This window comes from Amia ocellicauda, chromosome 3 (genome assembly GCF_036373705.1).
Source record: "Amia ocellicauda isolate fAmiCal2 chromosome 3, fAmiCal2.hap1, whole genome shotgun sequence".
NCBI classification, from domain to species: Eukaryota; Metazoa; Chordata; class Actinopteri; order Amiiformes; family Amiidae; genus Amia; species Amia ocellicauda.
Window position 1 is genome coordinate 45847266 of NC_089852.1, and position 18909 is coordinate 45866174.

The window sequence follows — 18909 nt, forward strand, 5'->3', positions numbered from 1 at the left end:
TGCAGACTTGTTTCCTCTTGTTGTTTTTCTCTGACCTGTAATTATAAAAGATGTGACCCTATTTCACTGTTCATTTTAATAGAAAATAGGTACATGTAGAAATTATTAAAGTAAACTGATAAAGCAGGAAATAAGATGGTAAATCCACCACAGCACCCCTACCTGACCCATGTTGTGACAAAGCATTTCAGGATGCATTGTTATAACTGGTAGGTGATTTTAGCCAGTAGCCTGACACCTCTGAGTGTGTCAGTAGATTATTGATGCTACATTTTAGTAAGAACAATGTGAAGCATTTAGAATATATTGCATTAATGTTATATTTTCACAAACTTTTGTAACTTTAAATGTGTAATTTTAGACGAATTAATAATATCATATTGACATTAATTCATTACAATAATGTATGATTTCCAATATTTACAAGAAAAAGGCACCAAACATCATTATAATAATCTACGTGCTTGTTACAGACAGAAAAACAAACAGGAATAAAAGCACAAATGCCCAAATGTATGTGTAATACTCACATAAATATAGTTAGACAATGAAATGCCGCTGGAGGGACAGCTCTCTCTCAACACTGCCTGATCTCTCTCAGTTCTTCAGCTTGTGTCTGCATTTGTAGCATCAGACCAGTGTCCTTTATACACATGACTCTGTAGTGTGCTGTATTGCCATCAGCAGGAGAAATGCTGTGTGCAATGAGCTGATTGGTGATAGGAGCTGTACTCCAGAGACAGACTGATATGTTGATATGTGTGGGTACAATGATAGCATATGTACAGTGCCTTGTGAAAGTATTCACCCCCCATGGCATTTTTCTTATTTTGTTGCCTTACAATCTTGAATTAAAATTGATTTTTGGGGGGTTTGTATCATTTAATTTACACAACAAAATATTTTTTAATGTGAAACAAACAAGAAATAAGACAAAAAAACAGAAAACTTGAGAGTGCATAACTATTCATCCCCCCAAAGTCAATAATTTGTAGCAATTACAATTGCAAGTCTCTTGGGGTACCTCCCTATAAGCTTGACACATTTAGCCACTGGGATTTTTGCCCATTCTTCAAGGCAAAACTGTTCCAGCTCCTTCAAGTTGGATGGGTTCCGCTGGTGTACAGCAATCTTTAAGTCATACCACAGATTTTCAATTGGATTGAGGTCTGGGCTTTGACTAGGCCATTCCAAGACATTTCAATGTTTCCCCTTAAACCACTCGGGTATTGCTTTAGCAGTATGCTTAGGGTCATTGTCCTGCTGGAAGGCAAACCTCCATCCCAGTCTCAAATCTCTGGAATACTGAAATAGGTTTTCCTCAAGAACTTCCCTGTATTTAGCGCCATCTATCATTCCTTAAATTCTGACCAGTTTCCCAGTCCCTGCCGATGAAAAACATCCCCACAGCATGATGCTGCCACCACCATGCTTCAGTGTGGGGATGGTGTACTCGGGGTGTTGGGTTTGCGCCAGACATAGTGTTTTCCTTGATTGCCAAAAAGCTCAATTTTAGTCTCATCTGAACAGAGTACCTTCTTCCATATGTTTGGGCAGTCTTTGGTGAACAGCAAATGTTTGCTTATTTTTTTCTTTAAGCAATGGCTTTTTTCTGGCCACTCTTTCGTAAATCTCAGCTCTGTGGAGTGTACGGCTTAAAGTGGTTCTATGGACAGATACTCCAATCTCCATTGTGGAGCTTTGCAGCTCCTTCAGGGTTATCTTTGGTCTCTTTGTTGCCTCTCTGATTAGGTTGCCTCCTTGCCTGGTGCGTGAGTTTTGGTGGGCGGCCCTCTCTTGGCAGGTTTGTTGTGGTGCCATATTCATTCAATTTTTTAATAATTAATAATGATTTAATGGTGCCCAGTGGGATGTTCTAAGTTTCAGATTTTTTTTTATAACCCAACCCTGATCTGTTTTTCTCCACAGTTTCGTCCCTGACCTGTTTGCAGAGCTCCTTGGTCTTCATGGTGCCGCTTGATTGGTGATGCCCCATGCTCAGTGGTGTTGCAGACTCTGGGGCCTTGTTGCAGAACAGGTGTATATATACTGAGATCATGTGACACTTAGATTGGACTTTATTTAACGAATTATGTGACTTCTGAAGGTAATTGGTTGCACCAGATCTTATTTGTGGGCTTCATAGCAAAGGGGGTGAATACATATGCACGCACCACTTTTCCGTTTTTTATTTGTAGAATTTTTTAAAACAAGTAATTTTTTAAATTTCACTTCACCATTTTGGACTATTTTGTGTATGTCCATTACATGAAATCCAAATAAAAATCAATTTAAATTCCAGGTTGTAATGCAACAAAATAGGACACATGCCAAGGGGGTGAATACTTTCGCAAGGCACTGTATCTTTTTAATAATAATAACAACAAGAACTCTGTTTTGTACCACTGGTTGTTTTGTAGCCATTCCAACAAAGTTTAATATGAATTGAACATGACTCTGCTCTAAATAACATTTTGCTTTTAATATTACTATAGCTTGTGCAGCAAGGATTTATTAATGGACTAATTTTAAGCTCAACTAAGGTTGTTTGGGAAAATAATAATTACTGAATGATCATATTAGACAAATGTGAAAAATATACATTTTCTAATATAAAATAGTATAGTCCAGACACTGTAGGTACAAATCTAGGTTATGTCATAGCCAAACATGGCCTGGTAAAATTGAACAGCCAACTCAACATGTTTTCAATCAGAAATGTTCTATGCTGAGCAATATTAAAGATTCCTCTTCTATATCAGCCTTTAAGTCCAGGCTGAAGACCTGTGTTATAAGTCTACCATTTCCTCCACCATCTTTACTTCCTCAGTGCTGCCGATGTGTCTGGACATGTTGCACATTGACCTGGTTGTTATATCTGGTGCACTGTACTAACACATCTCTTTAGTGTCCTTGTTATGGCTGGCCCATCTAGCAGTCCCAGAGGCCAGATGAAGCACCACCAGACAGCAGAATATACATGGCTGTCAGAGTCTCTGATCGCCATGTTAAAAATCATTGTATTATTTTATTTTATTTTTACCTGTAGGGGAGAAAACCAATCGGCCTAGGCCCTAAGCCATGGACCCTCATATTATAGTCTCTGAAATAGTGTGTTATACTAAATAAAAATGTAAATGGGGGAGTTGAAATGCAGTGTTTTTAACTCGTGAAGTGATGATGGCATGCCTGTTTGGCCTGAAAACTCGAGAGAATCAGGTTTGTGGCCAAAACAAAAATAGAATCCCAAATTCTTGAGTAAATGACAAAACTTATTAAAACATGTGAGAAACGCCCATTTCCTACGGTGGCCCTGAAGTGCAATTGCTGAAAACATAAAGCAGTGGCTGCAAGATTTGTGGTGCTGAAAAAATAAAACAGCAGCTGCGAGATTTGGAGCTGTCCTAAAATGTATTTGAAATTAATGAAAGCTTATGGTATCACTAATTCAACTAAACGTATATTTTAATATATGAAAGACCTGAGGTCTTGTCAAATTTAAATACAATAAATGACATATCAGCTCTGCATAAATATTCAAATGTATATGAATATGTATATAGATTTCCTTGAATGGAATATATAAAATATTGTTGTATAGTTCTGTCTGTCTGTCTCTCTCCCCCTGCACACCCACTTTTCTGGTTACACATGCAAAACACATGGAACAACTCTTTCCTCCCCCTGCACAGCGTCTTTTCTCTTTGTTTGGTTCCACGTGCAAAACATGTCGAACCACTCTCTCCCCCACAGTCCTTTGTGCATCCCAGAATGCTTTGCGGAGGAAACGGCGACATCACCCCCGGTGCTTGGTAACCCTACACTCCAAAGGAGGAAGAGGAAGTAGAGAAGCAGAGGGCTGAGCCAATCCACATGCACATCCGGGACACTGCCCTCTGCTGATTGGACATTATTCACCTTTTGTTTAGAACTGTATAAAAATGCAAACCTGGAATAGATCTGTAAGAAAAGCTGTTAGAACCCGAGACCGCCTCGTGTTCGCTCTGTTTTCCTTCCGGGCCGGCCTGATTAAAGACTTCTTTACTATTTGCAACACAACTCCTGCGCTGCCGTTTTCGTCAATTCAAGAGGGTTTCTTCAATATACAATTACAGTACTCAGCCTATATGTAAACTCTAAGAAGTGAATAATAAGAACCTTTTTGGATTCCCAGGGTTGATACTGTGGAGGATCCTTAAGGTTCGTATTAGAACCTTTTACCAAGGTTCCCTGCAAACAAGGATCCTTAAAGAATGTTGAATGTGTGTTAAATCAGTCGCGATCATGATGAAAAAGGGTTTTTACCATGAACCTCTCAGTTCTTAAATTAACCCTTTAACTCACAAACAACCCAAAGGTTCGATAGAACTGCTGAAGAATCTTAATTTTTTGGGGGAGTATGTACTCGGTTGGTGTTTTTTCTGTTACAGTTATTAATTTACTGTAGAAGCTTTATTTTCTGTTAACTGTATTTGAAAGATTTTACGTTTAAAAAGTAAAGTAGTCCTGATCCAATGTAAATTACAATGTCTGGTCACACATAAGTGGGGCAGGCTAATTTGAGAGCAATTCCAAAAGAGAATAACACTCATTAATAATAATAATAATAATAATAATAATAATAATAATAATAATAATAATAATAATAATAAAAGATGTTGCTGTTTATATCAATTAAATATACTTTTCTGTGTAAATGGGTTAATATATATATATATAAATATATAATATATATATATATATATATATATATATATATATATATATATATATATATATATATATATATTGTTTGCTTTATAATATATATTGTGCAGGCACATTTGTAAATGGTTTATTTGAAGTAGACAATACAACAAAGGTTAAGGTTCCCAACAGGTTTTGTACAGAACACAACAGACAGTACATGGTTTTAAAGCAGAAAAGTACATTCAGTATAAAACGCATGTAGAATTAAGATATGTTAGAGAGATAATGCAAAAGTCCTTAATAAAATAAAAATCCATCAATTTTTGAAGCCGCTTATCCTGATCAGGGTCGCGGGGGAGCCGGAGCCAATCCCGGCAGGCATGGGGGATCGGCAGGAATACAGCCAGGACGGGACGCCAGCCCATTGCTGGGCAATTTAGCTTTGCCAATCAACCTGGCGGACGGTGGGAAGAAGCGGGAGACCCGGGGAAAATGTCCACATGTAAATGCTACTGAAATAAGTAAGCATTAATAGCAATGTGGAAAGCTGTTTTTTTTTTTTTTTTCTACTATCATTCTACTCTGTATATTGTTGTGGGTCTGTTGTGAGCTGTTCAGTACTGTTCATCATGTTGTAATCCTAACTTTTTAAAACACAGCTACTTGCTAGCTCCATCAAGGGACATGAAAAACAACTTGGGTAAGATAAGTAAAACAAAGTATTAAAACATCTAGACATGAACCACAAGCCACAGATGTGCAGCGTTTAATTTGAACAAGTTGTCTCATGACAGGCTTAAATTCCATGTCTCATGTATTGCTCTCCGCACATGTAAACCCCAATTTCTGTGATTGTCCTGCAAAAACAGCATGAGAGCTGTACTTAGAGCTAATTTACATATTAATACACTCCTTGTCCCTGAGTGCAATAAACTAAAATCATGGAAACCCTGAGAGGAAGAGGGTCATGCAATTCTTGATTCAAGCATATTGTCTAGAGCAGGGGTTCCCAAATTTTTTTGACCCAGAATTTGTCAGAGGACCCCCACCTAACAAAGGATGGCAGTGGAAGGGGGGTCTGAGGGTGAAAACTTGCGAGAGCAGGGGGAGAGGGGGAGGGGGTTGGTGCTGATGGTAAAAACGTGTGAGAGCGGGGCGGTGTTTACGTTTGTTTCGCCGGAGTGCCAGACCGCATTTTAAAAAATGTGCGGGGAGTGGGAGGAGGTATTTAGCTACAGAACCCCTCGCACCCCCTCACGGACCCCTAGTGGACCCCAGTTTGGGAACCTCTGGTCTAGAGTAAGTCAAAACACACATGTAAACAATTGATTATTAAAAAATTATCTGTCCCAAAAAAAACTCACAATGGTATTAGTAATACATTTATTTTATTTATTTTTTTTCCTTAAATTCTCACAAATATATACATTATATATATATATATATATATATATATTCAACATGATAGGTGGGTCATTCTACAAAATGTCCCGGCCTTAAACACTTGGAAAAGCACTTAAAAGTGTCAGATAATTACACAAAATATGTTTTCTTTTAATATTATAAAACATATGTAGGACAGTTAAATTGCAAATAATTGTATTAATATATTGTTGAACACCATGAAATTGTCTTGTCCCTCGGGTCAGGAGTTTAGTGGCATATTTACAGTTAAAAATATATTTTTCTCCCCCTTTAAATGTCATAATGAAAAGGAAAGTATTATAGTTATTTAGTGGACTACTTTAAAAAAAAATCTACTAAATATTATACATAATTTACAGTGAATAGCTGTCCCTCAGTTTCAAAGGTTAATTGGAGGGGGGCTGTTTTGAAAAGGACATGGTGTGTGCGCACTCTCACATGTTACCAATAGAACTTTACACATTCCTGTTTAAAATATATTATTACTAATCAAAACTATTTCTTAAAATTAGAATATACCTTTTCTTTCTTTGATTGTATATGACAATTAAATTGTCAAATTACATTCTGGAAAGCCTGATTTGTCATCTAAAAATATAGAGAGAGAGGAATGTGTAGCCTGTGAAGACTCTGAAGAAGAGGAGTTACATCAGAGAAGCAAAGAGAAGGAAACACTTGACCAGCAACAGAGGTAGTGAGACCAGCCAGGAGAGAACAGCAGTAGTGAGAGCCTGAGCACCAGACAGAGCTGAGTAAAACACATTACAAGGAGAAGGGTGGATCCTTGTGAGGTTACAAAGTAAAATATGGAAGAAGCCTGCCTGGGAAGGGGGGGTAAAGAGAAATTATACAAAAAAAGGAAAAGGAAAGTTGAAGTCATGGGTCAGCAGTGTGTTAGTTTGCTCTGTAGTGACATTGCATGTGTAAAGTAATGTTATTCCTGTTTCTGCATTACTTCCTGAACAAAATGTGTTCATTGTTTCAGTATAGGTATGATCAGCTTATTTATTTTGTAACGTCTTCCAATTACATCCATTATCTCCTCTGTTTTGAATGTATAGATAATAGGGTTCAGCATGGGTGGAATGGCAGAAAACAAGGATGCATTTATTATCCTGGCATTTGGGTGGAGATTAGAAGTCATGTCAGCAATGTAGGTTGCCAATATTGGAAGGTAAAACACTGCCACTAAGATTAGATGGGATGTGCAGGTTTTCATTGCTTTGAGGTGCCCCTTCCTCGAAGCAGTTTTTAATAATGCAAATATTATACAGGTGTAAGATAATAAAATCAGCGCTAATGGTGCAAACATGATCATTGTAATACATATCCCTGCCATTATCACATTAGGAAAAGTATTGTTACATGCAAGTTGAATTACAGGCCCATGATCACAAAAATAGCTATCTACCACAGTGGATTTACAGAAGGACAGTCTCGTAATTAATCCCACTAAAATAAGCATTACTGCTGAGGTGAACTTCCATGTTACTGCTATAATCACCATCATGTTATTATTACTAATAATGATGTGATATTTCAGTGGAAAGCATATTGCAACAAACCTGTCATAGGCCAGAACAACAAGGATAAGGGACTGCATGGAAGTAAAGAAATGCACAAAGAACATGTTGGCCAAGCAGGCTTCATATGTGATGAACTGAGAATCAAAGAGAAAGGTGTCAATTAATTTAGGAATAAGTGCTGTGCTGCCACACATGTCAGCTACAGCTAAATTAAACACAACAATGTACTTTGCAGTGTGGAGACTGGGCTCTAAGTATATAATGAACATGATGAAGGAGTTTCCTAATACAGTTACAGCATAAACACAACACAGGAAAATGTAATAGTACTTGACATGTGGGATGTTGGAAAAGCCGTTGATGTAAAAGAACAGAGGCCTGACAAATGTAGCATTGGGAGACACTGTTGAATTCAGTGAGATCATTGCAGACTTGTTTCCACTTGTTGTTTTTCTTTGACCTGTAATTATAAAAGTTGTGAACCTCTTTCACCTTTCCTTTTCACAGAGAATAGGTACAAGTACAAATGATACAATTAAACTGATAAAGAAAATAATAAAGAAATAAGATAAATCCACCACAGCACCCCTACTTGACACATGCATTCCAGGACACATTGTTTTAACTGGTAGGTGATTTTGGCCAGTAGCAGACTGTCACCTCTGAGGGGTCCAGTAGATTATTGATGTAACGTTTTAGTAAGAACAATGTGAAGCATTTAGAATATATTGCATTAATGTTATATTTTCACAAAATTTTGTAACTTTAAATGTGTCATTTTAGACTAATTAATAATATCATATTGACAGTAATTCATTACAATAATGTATGATTTCCAATATTTACAAGAAAAAGGCATCAAACATCATTATAATAATCCACATGCTTGATATCAATGTTCTCTATGAGTGTATGTTTATTTTTTCTTGGTGGTTTCCATATGCCTGTGTCATCTGTCTATCAGATGTGTTTTTGTTATGTTTTTCAATTTAGTTTTAAAGACAGGAATAACAAGCACAAATGCCCAAATGTATGTGTAACACTCACCAAAATATAATTCGAGAATGAAATGCTGCCGGAGGGATAGCTCTCTCTCAACACAGCTCTCTGTGATCTTCAGCTTTTCTGCATTTGTAGCATCAAACCAGTGTCCTTTATACACATGACTCTGTAGTGCAATGTTGCCATCAGCAAGGGAAAATGCTGTGTGCAATGAGCTGATTGGTGATGCAAGCTGTACTAGCTGCAATTATAGCATATATATCTTTTAATAATAATAATAATCATAATACAATCAAAATCTCTGTTGTGTACCCCTGGTTCCTTTTTAGCAATTGCAGCCAGGTTCTTATTTAATATGAACTAAACACGATTCATCTCTAAATAACATTTTGCTTTTAATATTATTATTACTTTGCAGCAAGGATTTATTAATGGACTAAGAGGATGTTGAGCTCAACTAAGGTTGTTTGGGAAAATAATAATTACTGAATGGTCATATTAGACAAGTGTGAAAAATATACATTTTCTAATATAAAATAGTATAGTCCAGACACTGTAGGTACAAATCTAGGTTATGTCATAGCCAAACATGGCCTGGTAAAATTGAACAGCCAACTCAACATGTTTTCAATCAGAAATGTTCTATGCTGAGCAATATTAAAGATTCCTCTTCTATATCAGCCTTTAAGTCCAGGCTGAAGACCTGTGTTATAAGTCTACCATTTCCTCCACCACTACTTCCTCAGTGCTGCCGATGTGTCTAGACATGTTGCACATTGATATTGTCCTCCTGTCTGGTGCAGCCGGACCTACCAAGTGACATGGCGAGGCTCCTCATCCACCCCCCAACCTCTTCTCACAGGCATACCCCAAGGCTCTGTCCTGGGCCCCCTCCTGTTCTCTCTCTACACTCGCTCCCTGGGCCCCCTCATCGCAGCCCGTGGTTTCTCCTACCACTGCTACGCAGATGATGTCCAGATCTTCCTGTCTTTTCCCTCTTCTGACCCCCTCATCCCCTCTCGCATCTCTTCCTGTTTGTCTGCTATCTCCACCTGGATGCACTCGCACCACCTCAAGCTCAACCTCTCCAAATCGGATCTCCTGTTTTTCCCCCACTCTTCCTCACCTTCTGCTGACCTCTCCATCTCGATCCCCTTGGAATCCACCACACTCTCTCCTTCTTCTTCCGCTAAAAATCTCGGAATCACCCTCGATCCTGCGCTCTCCTACACCCAGCACATCACCACACTGACTCGCACCTGCAGATTCTTCCTGAGCAACATACGCCGAATCCGACCCTTCCTCACCAACTACTCGACTAAGCTGCTAGTCCAGTCACTGGTCCTCTCCCGCCTGGACTACTGCAACTCCCTCCTGGCCGGCCTGCCTGCAACTACTACCCGCCGCTCCAGCTCATCCAGAACTCTGCGGCTCATCTGGTATTCTCTCTGCCCCGATTCGATATGTTATCAATTTGATGATTGATTAGGTCATTTCATGCAAGGACTTAAGATGTGTTACTGGTGTTATAGAGTTTATAGTACGCGGAAAGGAAATCCGTTTAAAATAATTGATACAATCTCATGATTAAGTGATTTATTTACAATTTTTAGCAGTGTGGTTAAAGCTACTGTGGCCGCCGTCTTAGATATACCATTTTGTCTGCAGATGTGTTACTGTTACTGATGGTAACACCAGTAACATGACAATAACACCAGTGACAATCAATAACACCACTAACTTTTTTTTTAAATCAATTTAAGGTTTGATAAAAGTCTCAACAAATGTTAATAAGTACTTACTAGGATTGTATTACCATTTAAATATTGTAACCACATAATATGACTTTACCTTTGATAGATATGGTGAACTTAAGTGCTGCTGAAAATCAACGACTCTACAGACAGCGCAGGGATGCTGACCCAGAACACAGAGCAGCCTACCTTAAACATGCCGTCATACCTTTTTAATAGACCACTTACATGGTAAGGAAACCAATATGTAATTTTATAATTTTGGTAAACTATCCCTTTACAAGGCCTACACAATATTTGTCAAATAGCACAATAATTGATACTGTTTTAACATGCTATGTAGTTTTGTGGATAGGCATGACAGAAATAGAGTAGGATTTCATGTTTGCATTCATCTCAAATTGGGAATCTAATACAATGATATATTACATCTTTATGTTTAGAGTGATTGACAGCAAGACAGTTAACCCAGTACTACAAAATGTGCTTATTGTTTCAGTATAGGTATTATCAGCTTGTTTCTTTTGTAACGTCTTCTTATTACATCCATAATCTCCCCTGTTTTGAAAGTATAGATGATTGGGTTCAGCATGGGTGGAATGGCAGAAGACAAGGATGTATTTATTATCCTGGCATTTGGGTGGAGATTAGAAGTCATGGCAGTAATGTAGGTGGCCGATACTGGAAGGTAAAACACTGCCACTAAGATTAGATGGGATGTGCAGGTTTTCATTGCCTTCAAGCATCCCTCCATTGACGCAGTTTTTAGTAATGCAAATATTATGCAACTGTAAGATAATAAAATCAGTGCTAATGGTGCAAGAAGGATTATTGTCATACATATTGTTGCCATTATATTATTAGGATAATTATCATTACATGCCAGACGATACACAGGTCCATGATCACAAAAATAGCTATCTACCACAGTGGATTTACAGAAGGACAGTCTCATAATTAAACCTACTAAAATAAGCATTACTGCTGAGGTGAACGTCCATATCACTGCTATTATCACCATCATGTTGTTATTTCTAATAATGATGTGATATTTCAGTGGAAAACAGATAGCAACAAACCTGTCATAGGCCAGGACAAGAAGAGTGAGGGACTGCAAGGAAGAAAAGAAAATCACAAAGAACATGTTGGCCAAGCAGGCTTCATATGTGATGAACTGAGAGTCAAAGAGAAAGGTGTGAATTAATTTAGGAATAAGTGATGTGCTGCCACATATGTCCACTACAGCTAAATGAAACACAACAATGTACTTAGCAGTGTGGAGACTGTGCTCTAAGTATATAATGAACATGATGAAGGAGTTTCCTAATACAGTTACAGCATAAACACAGCACAGGAAAATGTAATAGTACTTGACATGTGGGATGTTGGAAAAGCCGTTGATGTAAAAGAACAGAGGCCTGACAAATGTAGCATTGGGAGACACTGTTGAATTCAGGGAGTTCATTGCAGACTTGCTTCCTCTCAGTGTATTTCATTGACCTGTAATTATAAAAGTTGTGACCATATTTCACTGTTCATTTTAACAGAGAATAGGTACATGTACACATGATAAAACTAAACTGATAAAGCTGGAAATATGATGGTAAATCAATCACAAGACCCCTCCGTGTCCCATGTTGTGACAAAGCATTCCAGGACACATTGTTATAACTGGTAAGTGATTTTAGCCAGTAGTAGACTGTCACCATGGAGTGTGTCAGTGGATTACAGACAACGATCATATGTTACCAACATAATTTGATGGACCATCTTAGTAAGCACAATGTGAAGCATTTAAAATAATATATCACATTAAGGTAACATTTTCACTAACCTTCTAAACTTTAAATGTGTCAGTGTAGACTGATTAATACTATCATAGTGACAACAAAATATTATGCATGTTTTCCAATATTTATAAGAAAAATGCATTCAAAATCATTACACAAATCTACATGCTTGATATCAAAGGTGTCTATGAGTGTATGTTTCTTTTTTTCTTGCAGGTTTTCATATGCCTGTATCATATTTATATCAGATGTGTATTTGTTTTTGTAATCAATATAGTTTTAAAGACAGAAAAAGGACAGGAATAACAAACACAACTGCCTAAATGTGTAGTACTCACCTAAATATAATTAGACAATGAAATGCTGCTGGAGGGACAGCTCTCTCTCAACACTGTCTGATCTCTCTCAGTTCTTCAGCTTGTGTCTGCATTTGTAGCATCAGACCAGTGTCCTTTATACACATGACTCTGTAGTGTGCTGTATTGCCATCAGCAGGGGAAATGCTGTGATTGATGAGCTGATTGGTGATACGAGCTGTACTCCAGAGATAGACTGATATGTTGATAATCATGTCTGGGTACAATAGCATATGTATCTTTAAATAATAATAACAATAACAAAATCTCTGTTGTGTACCCCTGGTTCAGATTAGGGCTGCAAACAGTCAAGTATTTTGATAATTGATTAATCTGTCAATTACTACCTAAATTAATCGATTAATCAGATAAAAAAAGACATCAATTCCAGCATGAAATGCAAGTATTTTATTTAAAAAACAAAAGTTTTCAGTTTTTCCTCATTTTGCAGAATTCTCTGTTTACCACAACTTGAGGCGACAGTGATACAAAAGAAAATTAAAACATAGGTGCAAAAAAGAAAGGGTTTAGCAACAGGTGTTTTTACATTGTTCTCAAAACACAAGGCTGTTTTACTCTTAAGTTTGAAAGGTGCTAAACTGTTTTGATGTACACTCACCTAAAGGATTATTAGGAACACCATACTAATACTGTGTTTGACCCCCTTTCGCCTTCAGAACTGCCTTAATTCTACGCGGCATTGATTCAACAAGGTGCTGAAAGCATTCTTTAGAAATGTTGGCCCATATTGATAGGATAGAATCTTGCAGTTGATGGAGATTTGTGGGATGCACATCCAGGGCACGAAGCTCCCGTTCCACCACATCCCAAAGATGCTCTATTGGGTTGAGATCTGGTGACTGTGGGGGCCAGTTTAGTACAGTGAACTCACTGTCATGTTCAAGAAACCAATTTGAAATGATTCGACCTTTGTGACATGGTGCATTATCCTGCTGGAAGTAGCCATCAGAGGATGGGTACATGGTGGTCATAAAGGGATGGACAAGGTCAGAAACAATGCTCAGGTAGGCCGTGGCATTTAAACGATGCTCAATTGGCACTAAGGGGACTAAAGTGTGCCAAGAAAACATCCCCCACACCATTACACCACCACCACCAGCCTGCACAGTGGTAACAAGGCATGATGGATCCATGTTCGCATTCTGTTTACGCCAAATTCTGACTCTACCATCTGAATGTCTCAACAGAAATCGAGACTCATCAGACCAGGCAACATTTTTCCAGTCTTCAACTGTCCAATTTTGGTGAGCTTGTGCAAATTGTAGCCTCTTTTTCCTATTTGTAGTGGAGATGAGTGGTACCCGGTGGGGTCTTCTGCTGTTGTAGCCCATCCGCCTCAAGGTTGTATGTGTTGTGGCTTCACAAATGCTTTGCTGCATACCTCGGTTGTAACGAGTGGTTATTTCAGTCAAAGTTGCTCTTCTATCAGCTTGAATCAGTCGGCCCATTCTCCTCTGACCTCTAGCATCAACAAGGCATTTTCGCCTACAGGACTGCCGCATACTGGATGTTTTTCCCTTTTGACACCATTCTTTGTAAACCCTAGAAATGGTTGTGTGTGAAAATCCCAGTAACTGAGCAGATTGTGAAATACTCAGACCTGCAACCAACACCATGCACCAACAACCATGCCACGCTCAAAATTGCTTAAATCACCTTTCTTTCCCATTCAGACATTCAGTTTGGAGTTCAGGAGATTGTCTTGACCAGGACCACACCCCTAAATGCATTGAAGCAACTGCCATGTGATTGGTTGGTTAGATAATTGCATTAATGAGAAATTGAACAGGTGTTCCTTATAATCCTTTAGGTGAGTGTATAATGAATAATAAAGAAAACATTCAATTCAGTGTTTACAGGCTTTGCTACATCAAATCACTTCAACAGCAGTCCAATACTGGACTATGGAGGTAGAATGTTTTTTTGTCTGAAATTAGAAAGAGACAATATGAGTATGCATAGTAGCACAATATTTACATTTAATAAATGCAATAAATGCCTTGTTTTGGTTAACAAGGCCTGGCACCAGAACCTCTTCCCAGAGTTGGCTGCATGATATTGTTGTGCTTGTATGATTGGTGGTTTTACAATTCAGCGGGAAAGAGGGGGGTATGAAGTGAATGAGCAGGACTGGGAAAGAGGTGAAGGGGAAAACATCTTTTACTATTAAGTTTCTGTTGCGGCCTCTGGTTGAGTTTATAGAGAGACTGGTGTTGCACATCATCCCTGTTTTAGCCTTCTTTCCTTTAAATAAATGCCAAGGTTCCTAAATCGCTAAGCTCGCTGAGTCTGTTTCTCTTTGTTGACTGTTGGGGAAAGCAAGCTGCTGGTCTACAACCAACCTCCAGCGATCTATGAGACTCACGTGGCGACCTGTCTTGGATAAGCCAGAAAGCAAGCAGGCTGAAATGGAAAAGCAGGCGGTAACAATATTAAAAAAAGAATAATGTAACAAGCTCAGTAGTAAATTATTGCTGTAATTTCCTTATTCTATGTCATCATTAATTCATGTGAATGCATGCATCTATAGTGGAGAATTAGCTCACACTGAATAGGCTATGTTATTTATATTCATACACCTGGGGAAGTGGAATGAACTCTAACAAATTGATACAGGCCGCTTGTTTACTTCCTTGATATTTTACAGCTAACATACATAGTATACTTTATCGTGTTGGAATTCATCCACACAGTCACACAGTGTGCTTATTGAATCTGTAAAATACAATATAGAGACATCTGGAGGAAAAGGGAACTGTAAGACATCGCAGACAATATTATACCAGGAAGCTGAAATGAACAGAGATTCACGGGGGATGCATTTTGCTCAAAGTTTCTACTGTGGAGAAATATAGGATTCGCCAACCTTGACACTGATGGCATGATCAGCAACATAGGGAATGTTTAGCTAGTAGGCACTGCTTGTCTAAACAAACTCCACCCGTTCAAGTAGTCCACCACTTTAGTTTTAGTGGTGCTAACTAGCGGTGTGTTTTTTATAAATTTCACTTTGATTCGGTTTCAGTTTTATTCTGTTATCGGTTCTGTTTTCGGTTTTATATTTATTTAACACATCTGGTAACATTAAGCTACGCTGTATGTTTCAGTACCCTATTATTGACCCATTTAGAAAACCGTTGGTTTCAATCTGGTACATGTTAAGAAAAGAATGGTAAATTGATCCTTACGTTGAAAAGACATTAACACAGCTGTTTCACATTTCCTGATGATCTGCTGTAATTGGAAGAAGAGGAGCTAGAACCAAAACATTAATGTCGACTTTAATATATGTGACATCATAAAAATAATGTATTGTTGACATCACAAATTAAATATGTAATTGAATACAGTTGAATATTAAAAAAAACACAATGATATTAGTAATACATTTATTTTGTCTGTTTTTTACATTATACCAAAAAAACCAAAATGAATACTATAAAGTGATTAAATAAGACAGGTACAAGAATACATTCCATGACAGTGCATGCAATAGTTTAGAACTGCGTAAAATAGTGTATGAGTTAATTATGAACTAAGCAGGAGAAAATAAGAATAATTTATTAACTGAAGGGTGAGCATTGCAGAGGTTAATTGTACAAACAGGGGATATACAGAGAAATGTGTAGCCTGTGAAGAGTCTGAAGAAGAGGAGTTACATCGGAAAATCAAAGAGAAGGAAACACTTGACCAGCAACAGAGGTAGTGAGACCAGCCAGGAGAGAACAGCAGTAGTGAGAGCCTGAGCACCAGGCTTAGGCCAGGAGCTGAGTAAAACACATTGTAAGGAGAAGGGTTGATCCTTGTGAGTTTATAAAAAAAATATGGAAGAAGCCTGCCTGAGAAGAGAGGTTAAGATAGATTATTGGAGGAAAGTGGGTGCATATTTAATATTCTTAGTTGAAGACATGGGTCAGCAGTGTGTTAGTTTGCTCTGTAGTGACATTGCATGTGTAAAGTAATGTTCTTCATGTTTCTGCATTGCTTCCTTAACAAAATGTGCTTATTGTTTCAGTATAGGTATTATCAGCTTGTTTTTTTTGTAACGTCTTCTAATTACATCCATAATCTCCTCTGTTTTGAAAGTATAGATGATCGGGTTCAGCATGGGTGGAATGGCAAAAGACAAGGATGTATTTATTATCCTGGCATTTGGGTGCAGAGTAGTAGTCATGGCAGCAATGTAGGTGGCCGATATTGGAAGGTAAAACACTGCCACTAAGATTAGATGGGAGGTGCAGGTTTTCATTGCTTTGAGGCGCCCCTTACTTGAAGCAGTTTTTAATAATGCAAATATGATACAGGTGTACGATAGTGAAATCAGTGCTAATGGTGCAAGAAGGATTATTGTCATACATATTGTTGCCATTATATCATTAGGAAAATTATCATTACACGCCAGACAATACACAGGTCCATGATCACAAAAAAAGCTATCTACCACAGTGGATTTACAGAAGGACAGTCTCGTAATTAATCCCACTAAAATAAGCATTACTGCTGACGCGAAAGTCCATATCACTGCTATAATTACCATCATTTTATTATTACTAATAATTATGTGATATTTCAGTGGAAAGCAGATAGCAACAAACCTGTCATAGGCCAGAACAACAAGGGTAAGGGACTGCAAGGAGGAAAAGAAAAGTACAAAGAACATGTTGGCCAAGCAGGCTTCATATGTGATGAACTGAGAGTCAAAGAGAAAGGTGTGAATTAATTTAGGAATAAGTGCTGTGCTGCCACACATGTCAGCTACAGCTAAATGAAACACAACAATGTACTTAGCAGTGTGGAGACTGTGCTCTAAGTATATAATGAACATGATGAAGGAGTTTCCTATCACAGTTACAGCATAAACACAGCACAGGAAAATGTAATAGTACTTCACATGTGGGATGTTGGAAAAGCCGTTGATGTAAAAGAACAGAGGCCTAACAAATGTAGCATTGGGGGACACTGTTGAATTCAGGGAGATCATTGCAGACTTGTTTCCTCTAGTTGTTTTTCTCTGACCTGTAATTATAAAAGTTGTGACCTATTTCACTGTTCATTTTAACAGAGACTACACGTACAAATGAGGAAACTAAGCTGAAAAAGCTGGAAATAACATTGTAAATCCTCCACAACACCCCTACCTGAACCATGTCACGACAAGGCATTCCAGGACACACCTGGTAGTTGTTTCAGCCAGTAATAGACTGTCACCATTGAATGGGTCAGTGGATTATTGACATGTGTTGCCAACATAATTTGATGCACCATTTTAGTACAATGTGAAGCATTAAAAAAAATATATTGCATTAAGGATATTTTTTAACAAACTTTCTAAACTTGAAATGTGTCATTTTAGACTAATTAATACAATCATAGTGACAGGAATTCATTATGAAAATGTTTGCTTTTCAATATTTACAAGAAAAATGCATCACAAATCATTACATTTATTCACATGCTTGAAAGCAAAGTTTTTATGAATGTATGTTTATTTTTTCTTGGTGGTTTTCATATGCCTGCGTCATCTCTCTATAAGATGTGTTTTTTTTTTTTTTAATATAGTTTTAAAGACAAAAAGGACAGGAATAACAAACACAATTGCCTAAATCTATGTGTAATACTCACCTAAATATAATTAGACAATTAAATGGTGCCGGAGGGACAGCTCTCTCTCTCAACACTGCCTGATCTCTCTCAGTTCTTCAGCTTGTGTATTTGCATTTGTAACATCAGACCAGTGTCCTTTATACACATGACTCTGTAATGTGCTGTATTGCCATCAGCAGGGGAAATGCTGTGTGCAATGAGCTGATTGGTGATACGAGCTGTACTCCAGAGACAGACTGATATGTTGATAATGATATGTGTGGGTAAAGAAGTGGCCAAAAGTATTGGAATCCTTGCATTTAATTCAAATAATGCACCATTCACCCTGAAAAGTGATGAAATTAAAAGATCATTTGTCATCCATACATGCATGTCTTTGGTTTGGATGAGCTTAATTACTATCACAGGTGTCTTCAATCGCATTATCACTCATTCAGCCAGTTTAAATGGAGAAAAGTACTCACTCTGCTGTTTTGTGTCACTGTGTGTATCACACTGAACATGGAAAACCAGAGAGTTGTCTAAGGAGGTTAAAAACAAGGTAATAGCCAAGCAAGGTCCTACAACCTTTATGTCCCTGTGAGCACTGTTGCCAATATTATTAAGAAGTTTAAGGCCCATGGGACTGTAGCCAACATCCCTGGATGTGAACGAAGAGGAATATTGTTCGAATAGTGGAGAAAGAACCAAGGAAAACCTCAAAACAGATCCAAGCCAACGTTCAAGCTCAAGGTGCAACAGT

General features: G+C 37.9%; 3 protein-coding genes across 3 annotated transcripts; all 3 read right to left on the reverse strand.

Moving 5' to 3' along the window:
- Window positions 1-7087: 7087 nt before the first annotated feature.
- On the reverse strand, window positions 7088-8065 carry LOC136747348 (olfactory receptor 1E16-like). Its single transcript, XM_066700283.1, has one exon. It carries the CDS (start codon window positions 8063-8065, stop codon window positions 7088-7090), a length of 978 nt encoding a protein of 325 aa, XP_066556380.1.
- Window positions 8066-10883: 2818 nt separating this feature from the next.
- LOC136747349 (olfactory receptor 1E16-like) lies at window positions 10884-11861 on the reverse strand. Its single transcript, XM_066700284.1, has one exon. The coding sequence runs from the start codon at window positions 11859-11861 to the stop codon at window positions 10884-10886; it is 978 nt and encodes a 325-aa protein (XP_066556381.1).
- A 4705-nt stretch (window positions 11862-16566) lies between these two features.
- LOC136747350 (olfactory receptor 1E16-like) lies at window positions 16567-17544 on the reverse strand. The gene has a single exon (XM_066700286.1). It carries the CDS (start codon window positions 17542-17544, stop codon window positions 16567-16569), a length of 978 nt encoding a protein of 325 aa, XP_066556383.1.
- Window positions 17545-18909: the final 1365 nt, after the last annotated feature.

Bases quoted from the DNA above. Each gene is read 5' to 3' on its own strand.
- LOC136747349 (XM_066700284.1), bottom strand. From the start codon at position 11,861: ATGAACTCCCTGAATTCAACAGTGTCTCCCAATGCTACATTTGTCAGG.
- LOC136747350 (XM_066700286.1), bottom strand. From the start codon at position 17,544: ATGATCTCCCTGAATTCAACAGTGTCCCCCAATGCTACATTTGTTAGG.
- LOC136747348 (XM_066700283.1), bottom strand. From the start codon at position 8,065: ATGATCTCACTGAATTCAACAGTGTCTCCCAATGCTACATTTGTCAGG.